Source organism: Leptopilina heterotoma, unplaced genomic scaffold, assembly GCF_015476425.1.
Source record: "Leptopilina heterotoma isolate Lh14 unplaced genomic scaffold, ASM1547642v1 Lhet_232, whole genome shotgun sequence".
Lineage (NCBI taxonomy): Eukaryota > Metazoa > Arthropoda > Insecta > Hymenoptera > Figitidae > Leptopilina > Leptopilina heterotoma.
Window position 1 is genome coordinate 263,164 of NW_025110949.1, and position 13,447 is coordinate 276,610.

The following is a 13,447-nucleotide window of genomic DNA, read 5'->3' on the forward strand; positions in this document are numbered from 1 at the left end:
CCGGTGTATTTGTAATTTCAAATTTAACCGCCAGATGGCTCATGGCGGGAAATTCAAATTCGTTCAAACGATCAACAAAAGTTTTTTTTTTTGTTAAGATCGTATTCGATCAACAAAACTTTTTGTATTAATATGCACAGTTCTACATTATTGCGATTGTCATCAAAGATTCTTTTATTATTGCGTTTATATTAGAAAAATGTGACTAATACCAGAATACGTTGTGCGTAAGTCTATACCTATAAGAAATAAAAGACAGAAAATTGCGCATGGAATTAATATTCACGTTGACATGCAAATTATCTGCGAATTTGCAATGCAAATTTTCCATCCAGGGGGACATTTTGTTATTTGTCATAATAAGTTTGCTGTAAATTTGACGTACAAACTTGATGAAAAATGTTGTGCCAATACTTGAAATAAAATTATCAAATAGAAATTATTGTCAATAATTATTTCCGCTCCTCTTTTTTAGCATAACCTCTAAAAGTTTTAGTTGTATTTGTTGCATTTAATTAAAATCAACAGGACTTTAGCATCCGGGAAGTGACCCAGGTGACCTGAACAGTCAGTAGTGTCAAGTGTAGCCTAGCTGGTGGCTCTCTTTCGGCAAATTAAATGACAAGAGAGGCTGCGTTGGCCATGAGGAGATCAATTTTCATTGACGAAGAAACTGGAGAGTGTTTTGACATTAATGACGATCATCTGCATGTGTCAAACAATGTTGAGACAGGAGAGCCTGAGACCAACGTTGACTTTAGACGAATACGTCGAAAAGTTCCCTTTCAAGTAAATTTTCCTCTTATTTTTATTCTGTTTTTCTTAAGTTAATTATTTTTTCTATTTATTTCTTATTCATTAAAATTAAGTTCTCGAAAATTTAAGAAATAAGAGAAATTCCGGTAACTTTATTGTTTCGAAGAATTTAACTTTTAATTGTTTACCATTTTTATACCTGTAAGTATATATTTGAGGCGCAATTTTAGTTCCTTTTTCAACTACTAGTTTTTTATATTGTGAATTATAAATATCTCATCCCAATAATAACTTCAATTCTAAGTTTTTGCAAAATTCAATTATTTTCAATCAATTTTATTAACTTTTTTCTTCAAAAAATATGATTGCTTTTGAAAATATGGTAATATGATATTTTTTGAATAAAAAATTCATTTCAATAATACAAACTTTATTATTTAAAAAAATTATAATTGTAATTCCTCGAAAATTCAATTATTTTCCTGATTTTTTAACTAAACCTTTTCGAAATTCAATTATTTCTAAAAATTCCTCCTATAATGCTTCTAATATTCAATTATTATCTACAATTTTAAATTGTTTATTTTTAAATTTAAAATTTTTTATTAAAAATAATTGAAATTCAAATTCATGAAACAAAAAAACTAAATTAAATTCTGAAAATTTTTAAAAAGTTAAATAAAACAAATTTTAATTTTTCAGATTCCTAAAGACATTCAAAAATCGATTTCAAAGAAAAAATATGATAAATTCAAAGACATTGATAGCATTCCGGACGGTGAAACTTTCTGCAGGATAAATCCTGTTTGCCTCTTTTTACCAGCAATAATATACTTCAGATGGTTTGTTGCCGTACTCTTTTTGATGGAAGTTATTCTTCATGTTTATTCACATCGCAAAAACAAAAGTCTCAAGGACTCCAACGTTTACTATCAATCTCCATTTCATGGAATCTCGTCAGAATTTTGCGCTCTCTGTCAAAGTGAAACTTGTATGAATCGAGTTGATAAAATGCAACAAGCAAGAATGCATCGATTTTTAAAGCAATGCAATTATATGAAAAGGGTTGTCACGTGATCGAAAAAAAAAGATTTCTACTTTTTTTTTTAATTGACAAATTAAAAGATTTCGTAAAAAGATAAAATTTAGCTAAATTGGAAATTCTCAAAAAATTTAGAAATTAAAATTAAAAAAAACTATTTTTCTAATATTTTTTACGAGGTCTTTTAATTTTCTCCAACGCACAAAGTTTAAAAATTAACAAAGCATTGTGATATTTTACCTCATTTTATATTATCTTGAAAATATTAGAACATCGCTTTATTTTTTCGGTATGGACGCCAAGGAACACACAAATTAACTACTTAATTTAACTAAAGGCGCTTAAACTTACAATTATTGTAAATTATCACAATTATTCTATAAGAAGTTTAGTCACGATTAAAAACAATCATTAAATGGACTAGAAACGAATAAAAGCCCAACTTTCGTCGATTTTCGTTTCGAATATTTTCAGAATACAATGAACATTACAACCACAAACCAAATTAATATTTTGTTACTTTTCATATTTCAGTGTAAATAAATGTAATATTATTAAAATCTGTTTCTCCACGTAAAATTAATAACATTTAAAATAATTTCTTTTTTCTTCATTAAAAATATGAAATGTTAAAATTGAAAAATTTAGATATTTTTTTAGGTTTCATATTAAATTAATATGAGTTCACTCTCTATATTTTTCTATGTCTTCTGCAACTATAAAATTATGAAACACTGAGAAAAAACTGGTAAAAATAGTTTTCTAAGAAACAAAAAATTAAAAATAGAGAGAATACCGAAAACTAGCTTCCCACGTGCATTGCAAGAATTTCTTGAACTGCTAATTGGCAAATCAAATTAAAATCACAATTTAAGTGCGATCGCCAAAATCTACAACGTCCCCAAGTTACAGCTGGATAATTTGGACTTTGTATCCCGTGAAAGATTCTTGCTATGGCTCTCGCCGAGAAATTTGTATCACGATAGCTGGAAATCAAGATTCGTATGTCGTTTATCACTTCCGTCTCGTTGGACAATTTCGTCTGGAAAAAATTAAAAATTACATCAATTGAGTATTATCATTAGATACATTAATGCAAATTGTTTGAAAATAATAATAATAATAATAATAATAATAATAATAATAATAATAATAATAAAAGATAAATACCTTAGGATTCACGTCAATATGTTCTAAAGAAGAATCAGATTTAAAATAAGATCGTATAATTTCCTTAAGATCTTCTGACTTCTTTTGAATTTCTTCATCGAGTTGAAGGCACTTTTTGATTGATGGAACGCTATATTTTTGCACAGCCGTATGAATTGCTTCAATTTGCTTAAGACCCATAGTTTCCTGAGAACTGGTTCTCTCAACGAGCGCGTTGAGCGCTGTATCAAGTTCCTCCTCAGTCAGATCTCCCGGTGTTCTAACTCTAAGACCCAGAGTAGAGTATCTTACAGATATCGACGAACGTTTCGATTTTCCATCAACTAAACAAAATTTTCTTATTTAATATAATATTTCATTTAAATAAGTGCTCAATAATAAATAATTTAATATTTGTCATTTAGAAAAGCTTATGACAGATTTGAAATTTACAATCTTGACAACCCTCAAGTAACGAATACCCAAAAAGAAATATATTATTAGAGAATCAAATTATTAAAAATCACCTGTTGTCCATTCCAAATTTTTCAAATGATTCTTGACAATTCCACTGTCCCATCCAATTGTCGCGGCTACATCGATAACAGGAAATTCGATAAATCCACTGTTCTCATGATTCTTTCCTTTCTTCATATCTTGAGCTATTGCCATTGCAAGAGGTGGTGACTGAAAAATACAAGTAATGTTAATATGATTTTCAAATAATAAACTAAATTAGAATCAATAAAAAGAAAATAAATTTAAAATAATATAATAGTGAATTCAGACCTCGCGCTCGATAATTATATTTAAAAAAGTAGAAAAAAGTAGATTTTAAGATTGAAAAAAGTAGTAAATAGTAGCTATCAAAAAATTAAACTTGACGACCCAAAAAACTCGTTTTAAACACTTCACAAAACTGCCAAAAATTCCATTCTAAATTTTATATTCCTGACTTTTTCCTAATTTTCATAAAAAATATTTACTCCTTTCTTATCCTGGTAATAAATTCAATAACTGCAACGAATTTTATTATTCTGCAAAGAATTTTAAATATTTATAAAAATAATTTAATTCTTGTGAAGAATTATATAATTAATTTTTTTAAATAATTGATTTCTATCGACTAATTTTATGCAAATTCTAATTTAAATAATTGAATTCCAGAAAAATTTTAATTAATCATGAAAAGAATTGATTTCTTACAAAGATTTTTAGAAAATTGTTTTTAAATATAATTCAATTCTGTTTGGAAATTTTATGAAAATAGTAAATATTAAAAATCATTAAATTGCGCAAAGATTTTAAAAATAATTAATTTTAACGAAGAATTCTATTAAAATTTTTGACAATAATTTAATGTCTGTGTGGTATTTTATTACATTTTTTTGAAAATAATTTAATTCCTGAAACGTATTTTATTATTTATAAAAAAAATTGAATTCTTGTCAAAGATTTTATTACAATGTTTGTAAATAATTGAATTTCCAAAAAAGAATTTTATTATTTTTAAAAATAATTCAATTCTTGTGATGAATATTGTTATTTTCGAAAACAATTGAATTTCGCAAAGAATTTTATTAAAATGTCTCAAAATAATTGAATTTTCGTGAATAATTTTGTTATTTATCGACAGAATTGAATTCTTAGGAAGAATTTCATTAAAATCTAAAAGAATAATTGAATTATTTCAAAAAAATTTAATTAAAATTCTATAAAATAATTGTTTTCTTTCGAACAATTGTATAAAAATATTTGAAAATAATTAAATTCCTGTGAAAAATTCTAATAATTTAAAAGAAAATTGAATTCTTCCAAAGAATTAAAACAAAACATTTTTTTAGGAATTGAAATTAAATTTTTGAACTATTCTTGTAAAATTGTATTAAAAATAAGAAATTAAAAATAATTGAATTATTGCTGAGAATTTTATTAAAATTTCCAAAAATAATTGAATTCCTGAGAAGAATTTCATTATTTACGAAAATAATTCAATTCCTGTGAAAAATTCTAATATTTTTGTAAATAAATTAATTATTCCAAAGAATTTAGAAAAACATTTTTTTTATAATTGATTCTTTCTAGGAATTGAAATTAAATTTTTAATAAAAAATACAATTTTTAACAATTCCAATGAATTTTGTTATTTATCAAAATAATTGAATAGTTGTTAAGAATTTAATTAAAATTTTTAAAAATAATTGACTTTCTGAGAAAAATTTCATTATTTATGAAAATAATTGAATAGTTGCTAAGAATTTTATTAAAATTTTCAAAAATAATTCATTTTCTGAGAAGAATTTTGTTATTTTTGAAAATAATTGTATTCTTTATAATAATTTTATAAACACTGTTTTAAATAATTAATTTTTTTCAAAATATAATAAATATTATGAAAATTTCATTTTAAATAACTGAATTCTTGAGGAAAAATATATTTGTGAAAATAATTGAATTTTTAAAATAATTAATTTAAAATAGTATTAAAAATAATTGAAATTCTTCGATGAGTTTTATTATTTATGAAAATAATTGAATTCTTGCTTAGAATTTTATCAAGAACGTTTTAGAAAATTGAATTTACATGAAAAAAGTAATTAAATTATTGTGAAGAATTGCATAAAGATTCTGATTGTTAAGAAAAAACTTACAGTTTGTGCAGCGAATTTCAAATCGTTGGTACCTCCGTAACTCGAAACTCGAGCGGTGCAGTAAGCCGAGGATAAGACTGTAATAAATCTTTTCGGATGGAGTTCCAAGTAGCACAAAAGAGTAGAAATTGTTTCTTCGGTGATGTCGAGCGCTTGAACCGTTTCATCAATTGGAATCGCGACTTCGTGTCCTGGACATCGTAGACCATTTTCCCGGGCGTTCTTCGCTACACAGGAACATGGGACGAAAATTTTCTGAAGCAAAAGTCTTATCGTTCGTCTGTCTACTCCATTTGAAAAGATGTGTCGTCGCAGTTCCCATTTATCAACATCATTCTGTAATTTGGCAAAAATATCAATTAATTTTGCATTGTTTTTAACGCCCTTAATTAATAAGATCGTTAAAAGATTAATTTTAGATGAATTCAAGTAATTTTTACCCCGGGGTCAATAAAGAGATGACAGTGAGCAGGAAGTCCGTCTCGTCCAGCTCTTCCTATTTCTTGAACGTAATTCTCGAAACTCGCCGGCATGTTGAAATGAATTACTGATCGAATGTTCGATTTGTTTATTCCCATTCCAAAGGCCACGGTGGCGACGACTATTCGAGTTTCCCCGCTCATAAAGGACTTTTGCACTATTTTCCTACGGTAAGCAGACAATCCTGCGTGATATGCTTCTGCAATTTTTGACACTTTCACATTGCCACTCTCTCGATTTCCGTGGACCTAAGAAAACAAATGTAATTAATTAATTTTTGTTCGTGTGATTAAAAACTTGAGATGTAAAACTAAAGTGAAATTTACCTGAAGTGAAACTCGGATAAGTCCAGCGATTCTTACACATTCCTCGCGCCTCGTGCAGTAAACAATGATCGAGTCGCATTTCTCAAATCGTTCACTCTTCAAAAGATCTATAAGCGCCACATTTCTATTCTCGTCTCTGGAAATAGTGAGAATTAAATTCGACGGCATTGGAACATCGCTGATAATTCCTTCCAGTTTGTCCTGAATATTTAAATGATTCACAATACTCTCGGCCGTTGAATTCGTCGCAGTCGCAGTTAGACCGAGAATTGTTTTCACTCCCAATTTTTCCTTCAGGACGCGAGACACCATGAGATACGAGGGTCTGAAATTGTGCGACCACTGAGAGATACAATGGGCCTCGTCGATGCAGGCGAAGGCAATTGGTGGCAACTGTCTAAAAAGGGCACCGAATCCAGTTGACTTTTCGCCAGCGACCACTGCTTCCGGAGAGACAAGGAGAATACTCAACTTTCCATTCCTCACCGAATCCATGACCTTCCCGCGAACCTTCTCCGACTGATTTGTGTGCAAGCACGCCGCCGACAGGAAAGATGGAATTCCCGTCACCTGGTCATCCATCAAGGACACAAGGGGCGAAATGACTAAGGTTATGCAATTGGACTTCTTTGCATAGATGTAGGCCGGAAGTTGGTAGCAAAGTGACTTTCCCGATCCTGTCGACAGTGTCAAGAGGGTCGATTGTCCGGAGAGAATTCTCATCACGGCTTTTTCTTGCCCCGGACGGAACGAGTCATGACCAAAGTCCTTCAATGCTTTAAAAACTTCATCTGGTGTTTCTGGAAAAAAAATCACGAGAATCGTTAATGAAAATAATTTTCCCTTCATAACAGAAAAAATAATAATTTAATTCATCTAATGCAAAAAAAGTTATTAAAATTATGATACTTACTTATGAGAGAATTGTCTGGTCCAAGAGGATAAACTGGTTTCACTTGACAAATTTCAGGTGGCAAAAGTTTTTCTATCAACTCCTTTGGAATTCTGCATCCAGTTTGAATTTGCTGTGAATAATAATAATAATCCTTGAATAGTAATAAAAAAAAATCAATTTTACTTTTCCTGATTTCATTGATAATGATTTTTTCAAAGCAAAAAGAAAAATAAAAAAAAAAAATAAATTTTCTTACTAAAAATTATTTTCACAATGTTAAAAAAGACTTAATTTCGTAGTTCTGAGTATAAGATTATTTAATAATTAACCTTTTTGGATTTGAAAATATAAAAGACTGAAATTACCTCTTCTTCAGGTGCTTCGTCTTCCCAATCTGAAAACTCGAGTTCCTCATCAACTTCCGTGCTGCCTTCAACTGTTTTAGGCAAAGTTTTCGGAAGTCGATCCATTCTCGAAGAGTGAGCGATAAGAGCGTTTCTTCTCGCCATTTCCTCAGCCTCCTCCAATGTTGGAAACTCTGATTTATCATTAACTTGTTCTAGTGGAAGCAGTTCCTCGCCCTTACGATTTTTGCACTGCCTTGCAAAATGGCCCATTTCACCACACAGATGACAAGCGCCTCCTGTTTTCTCGGCGAAATCCGCCGCGTCCAAACTCGCAGCACTCGAGGACAAATCCTTTTTCCTCTGCTTCCACTGACCCTTTTTGAATTTCGAAAAATTGAATGATTTCTTCCCCCGGACAAAGACTTTCTTCTTCAAATTCACTCTCACGTAATTATCATTTAATTCCCCTCGCTTCATCTTCTGTTCCAGTTTGTCCTTGGCTGTTAACTTATTCCCAAGTTTCGATTCATTCGAACCGGTGTCATTTTCCTTTTCATTCTTTCCTGCCAGAACTTTGGAGAAATCGGTGATTAAATCTCCGGTGCCGTAGCCTTTCATTGGTAAACGTGGAACTACATCCAGGGATTCTATGCCAAAAGTGACATCATTCTCGTCGACGACGACAGTTTCTTGGTCGACATTCTCCTTTTGTTTCGTCGATTTTCTTGTTGCTCGAGTTTTCGTCGTTGGTTCGTTAGGGACGCTCTTCTTCGCCCTCGGGACTTTTGTGGTTCTTTTTGGCATTTTCTTCTTCGACTCTTGCGAATACTCCGGATCGCTGTCCTCGTCTGATTCTATCATTTTCCTACGACCCTTTCGTTTGGTGTGAGTACGTTTAGTTTTTGGTAATTCTTCAGTCTCTTTTTTCTCAATTCTTTCAGTCGGTGTTTCCTCGATTAAATTCTCGTGACGACTTACTATTTCCATTTTCGAATTTTCGGCTTCACTCTCTCGAGGTGTACAAGGTGTATAATCAAGGAGACTTTGAGAAGACTTCGAGGGTTGCTCGAAAAAGCAAGGTCGTTTCGCTAAATTCTCAATATCACAGGAGAATTTGTTGAAATTTCGAATTCGTTTGCTACGTCGCTCCTCCTCGGAATCGCTGTTGAGTACAAAGTCTTCGTCGGAATCGTGTGTCGATTGAGTGTCGACATTCGTCGAATGACTCTGAACGGATTCCTTCAGCGAGTGAATACTGCTCTCCATTGATTCGACTCCCGAGTCACTCACTCCGGACAGTCTTCGTGGTTCAATTGGCGACACTTCGGGAGTTTGAGTTTGATTTTTCATTCCACATCTCTCCAGCCAGCCTTGATTAATTGTCCTGCTCGTGAGAGTGCGGCCCTCGATCAACTGCTGAATTGTATTCAAAGACTGAGTCGAAATTTTCGTTTCCTCGTGAATAATTTTCATTTTCTCGCCGAGTAGTGCTTCCGTTATTTCCGGCGTGTCAAATCCGTCATTCGTTGATTCCACTGGCTTACTCAGTAAATTATCCTCGATTTTATCCTTCGATTTTATCCTCGACATCGACAGGGACTTTCGGGGATTTTTCTTCGAGAAACTGGAACTTTTGAACATTTTTTGCGACAGCTGAAACGAGGGGTATTTTCCGATTGAAAGACCCTTGCCACGTTTGGGAAGATTTTTATTCGAAAGATGATCACCCCAGACACCTTTGACATTTGTATTGTCTGGAGGAGATTCGGTTATTGTCTTTTCCGCTAGGCAAATTTCGGAGAAAGTTGTGTCCGTAACGGAAGTTTCTAAAACAGAATTTTCCACCTCTTGAGTTGAAGAATTTAGAGTCAGATTTGTTATGTCATTGACGACTTCTTTTGTGTTTGGCGAACTGAAAGCTGAAGTCATTGAAGTGTTTGATTCCTCATCGAATGTGATGTCGGTCAGTGTTTCGTCTAGAGCTTGGGTCTTTAAATTCCAATAAGTTTTGTATGAATGTCGAATCTTGATGTCCGCTTCCCTAATATCGTTCTAAAAATAAAAACACTTATTTTAAATTCTTATAATTAATTACATCAGTTTAAAAAAGTTTTAATTAAAAAACAAAAACTTCGACAATCAGAGTTCACGCAAAAATTTTATTTTGTTTTTTCCTGATTTCAAGGCAGAATTTTAATTTTTTCTGATCTCTTAAAAAATTTGAAAGAGAGTTCAATCAAAAAAAAAAAAAATTTTTTAGAAGCAAATTAAAAATTCTAATGAGTGTTTACCTTGATTTAAAAAAAAATAATTTCTGTAGTTAACTTTCTTCAGTTATCTTCAAAAATTTTAATACATTTTTTAAAAATTCAATTATTTTACAATTTTTAATAGAGAAAAAATCTATTATTTCAGAAATTTTTAATTACAAGTTTATAAAAATTCAATTACCTCCAAAAAATTAAATCGAAATCTTTGAAAAATCTAATTTCTCAGAAATTTAAATAAAACTTTTTGAAACTACAATTTTTTTAAAATGAAATTCAGATCTTTTTGAAATTAAACAATAATAATTTTAATTGTATTTTATTTTTTGTGAAATTCAATTATTTACAAATTATTAAATTGAAATTCATTGAAAAATTCGATATTCTTTTTGAATATCTCTAAAAAAATTTTTTAACAAATTTAATTATTTTGAATTCAATTCATTTTAGAAAATTTCTATTTATTTGATATTTCTTTAACAAAATTTCCATTAAATTTAATAATTCATTAATACATTTTGTTAAAAATTCAAGTCACTTAAAAAATTTGAATTAAAATTTCTTATAAACATTGAAAATAATAAATTAATCATTAATTTTTCCACGACACTAAAGATTTTCAAAAATTTTAGTTTATAAGCTTCTGAAATTAAACTAATTATGAAAATTTAACTATAATCCTTTTTCAGTTAATTATAAATTATAATTTTAATAATTTGAAAAAATTTATTCTCAAATTTAATTATTTACAATAAAAAAAGGATAAATTTTAAGAATCAATTAAATAATTTTAATAGAATTTCAGAAAATGACAATTACTTCAACAAATTTCAATAATTCAATAATTGAAAAACCTTAAATATATTAAAAAACAAATTTTTCAGAATTTCTGTAAAAAATGTTATTTTTGAAAAGAATTAAATTATTCATAAGAAATGTTAAATGATTTTTTAAAATAATTTAATTTCTGAGAAGGATTTTATTATTTACAAAAATAATTGGATTTTCTGTATAAAAATTTTGTTATTTTTGAAAATAATTGAATATTTCATAAAAATTTTATTAAAACTTTTAAAAATAATTGAATTTCTGTAAAAAATGTTATTTTTGAAAAAAATTAAATTGTTCATAAGAAATGTTAAATAATTTGTTTAAATAATTGAATTTCTGATAAGGATTTTATTATTTATAAAAATAATTGAATTCTTGCAACGAATTTTATTAAAATTTTTAAAAATAATTGAATTTCTGTAAAAACTTTTGTTATTTTTGAAACTAATTGAATTCTTCATAAGAATTTTATAAAAAAATTTTAAAATAATTGAATTCCTTACAAGAATTTTATTATTTATAAAAATAATTGTATTCCTTACAAGAATTTTATTATTTATAAAAATAATTGAATTGTTGCGAAGAATAAATGCTATTAAAGGTTTTGACAAAAATTGAATTCTTTCAAAAAATTTCTTTAATTTATTGAAGTTTTTTTAAAAATTATATTGAAAATAATTGAATTTCTGAGATAAATTTTATTAATTTAAAAAAAGTAGTTAATTTAATTTTTGCGATGAATTTTACTACTTATGAAAAATTGAATTATTTCGAAGAATTTATTAAATCTTTAGAAAATATTTGAATTTATTCGAAAAATATTAAATTTTCAAAAAAAATTGAATTCTTTTATGAAATTTTATTAAAATTGTATAAAAAATAATTGAATTTTTGCAAGGAATTCTACTATTTGTAAAAATAATTAAATTGTCTTTAAATTCAAGGTTTTTTTAAGATTTTCAAAAATATTTCGTTTACAATAAATTTTTCTAAAAATTAAAAAAAATATACATAATTTATTAAATTAAGAATCTGAATGAAATTTTTTTTTTTTTTGCAAAATAATGAATTTATAAGGTCACGGTCGTTTCGCTAGAAAGTCTCAATATTTTATATATTATTTTTCTTTTTTATATTTATTTTATATTATATTTTATTTTACGATTATTTATAAATTTCCTAAATACAAATTAAATTGACGCAATCAAAAATATTAAACAGAATCGAAATATTGCAAAATTAGGAACATAATGTCAGTATTTTTAAATGAACAGTATTTCCTTTTCCATAATAAATTAATAATACAACACTTTTTAATTTACTATTTTATTTAAGTAAACTATTTAAAGAAGTAAAATTAGGACAAACCCACTGTAAAATTATTTTTTTAATTCAGAAAACAAAATATTTCTATCTCTGCTATATTATTTACCTTTAATAAAATGAGTCAAAAAAAATTTTAATTAAATTTTTCAAATGAAAATAACTCTTTTATATTCCAAAGAAAATTGCCAGTTTTTAGGTTATGTGTTAATAAAATATGACAAAAACTTTGTTTTTATTATAAAAAGAAAATAAAAAATCCATATTTCCACTGATAATTTTAAGAAATTGGAGTAATACATTCATTCCGATTACTTCATAAACTTTAATAATAACAATTGCGAAACTTATCGACTTGTGAAAACAATGTGTTCAATATTATACGATTTATATTTTAGTAACAATAAAGAATATTTTTAATTGTAAAAAAAACACCTTCAGAAATAAAAGTGACTGTTAAAGTACAGTAAGGAATTTAAAGGAGAAATCTACATTTATTAAAAGCGTCAAAAAAATGTGCCTCTACTGATGAAACTTAAAAAAATGAGAATGTAATAAATACCTTATTTGGTTTACGTCCATATTTTTCCATAAAATTACTCTCCCATTGTTTCACTCGAATTTTACTTTTAAGATAAGTCCGTTTAACTTTTGGATCATCAAAAAGCTCCATAATTTATGAGATTGCAGAAGTCAAAAAGATTATTTGTCACAACAAGCTCGTCACAAATTTTTCATTATATCGAATGTTTTTTGATTTTTTTGAAATTTAAACTTCCTTCAAATTATTTGAATACGTCACATTAGTTAATTGGAAATAATTAAAAATTTCTAATATTGTATAATATTAGAAATGGATGATGTTATTATGAAAAATGCATCTGACAAGAAATTACTTTCCTTATGCCCGTTAAAAGACTAGAGTGTCAACCGAAGTCGCTGAGATCGCATCGTCTGCTAGGTTAAAGTCCCGCCTAAAAGTGACATTCCGTTCTGCGCATGTCCGAGTTTTCCGATTTTTCAGAAACAATAATTTTACTCATCTCGTGGTTATTGAAAATTTTTGCTACAGTCCGATCAAAGATATTTAACTTATTTTTGTTTATTTACTACTAAAGAAATTCTCTCCTTTGAAAATTGAGTGTTTTTAGTAGTTCTTCCAGCTTCCGTCTGGCGGGAAAATTCAAAATAGTTAACATGTGATTGAGGGGAAAAATTATTAGTTTAAAATAAGAACTTCAGCACACTACTAGTACTTATAGATAAGATACTTGTAGAGTATTTGAAAAGAAGAATATAAAATTGTCAGGAGAAAAAAAGAGAGGAAAATAAAAGTGTTTAGTATGCGAGTAAATGCTGTGTTAGTTCGTCTCTCTCTCG

At 28.1% G+C, this 13,447-nt stretch overlaps 2 protein-coding genes across 3 annotated transcripts; one reads left to right on the forward strand and one right to left on the reverse strand.

The window, feature by feature from the left end:
* The first annotated feature begins 94 nt into the window (after positions 1-94).
* Positions 95-2,251, forward strand: LOC122502489. 2 transcript variants are annotated; one of them, XM_043612576.1, is made up of 3 exons: positions 95-789; positions 1,459-1,860; positions 1,981-2,251. In XM_043612576.1, exons 1-2 carry the CDS (start codon positions 619-621, stop codon positions 1,831-1,833), a joined length of 546 nt encoding a protein of 181 aa, XP_043468511.1. In that variant the 5' UTR covers positions 95-618; the 3' UTR covers positions 1,834-1,860; positions 1,981-2,251. The 2 variants fall into 2 exon arrangements, with proteins under 2 accessions (XP_043468511.1, XP_043468512.1); XM_043612577.1 differs by having other exon boundaries at positions 113-227; positions 529-789; positions 1,459-2,251.
* Positions 2,028-13,000, reverse strand: LOC122502487 (ATP-dependent DNA helicase Q4). The gene is made up of 9 exons (XM_043612574.1): positions 12,630-13,000; positions 7,665-9,698; positions 7,318-7,429; positions 6,405-7,204; positions 6,039-6,326; positions 5,599-5,934; positions 3,475-3,634; positions 2,969-3,291; positions 2,028-2,840 (listed from the first exon to the last, which is right to left on the reverse strand). Exons 1-9 carry the CDS (start codon positions 12,738-12,740, stop codon positions 2,601-2,603), a joined length of 4,404 nt encoding a protein of 1,467 aa, XP_043468509.1. The 5' UTR covers positions 12,741-13,000; the 3' UTR covers positions 2,028-2,600.
* Between the last annotated feature and the right edge of the window lie 447 nt (positions 13,001-13,447).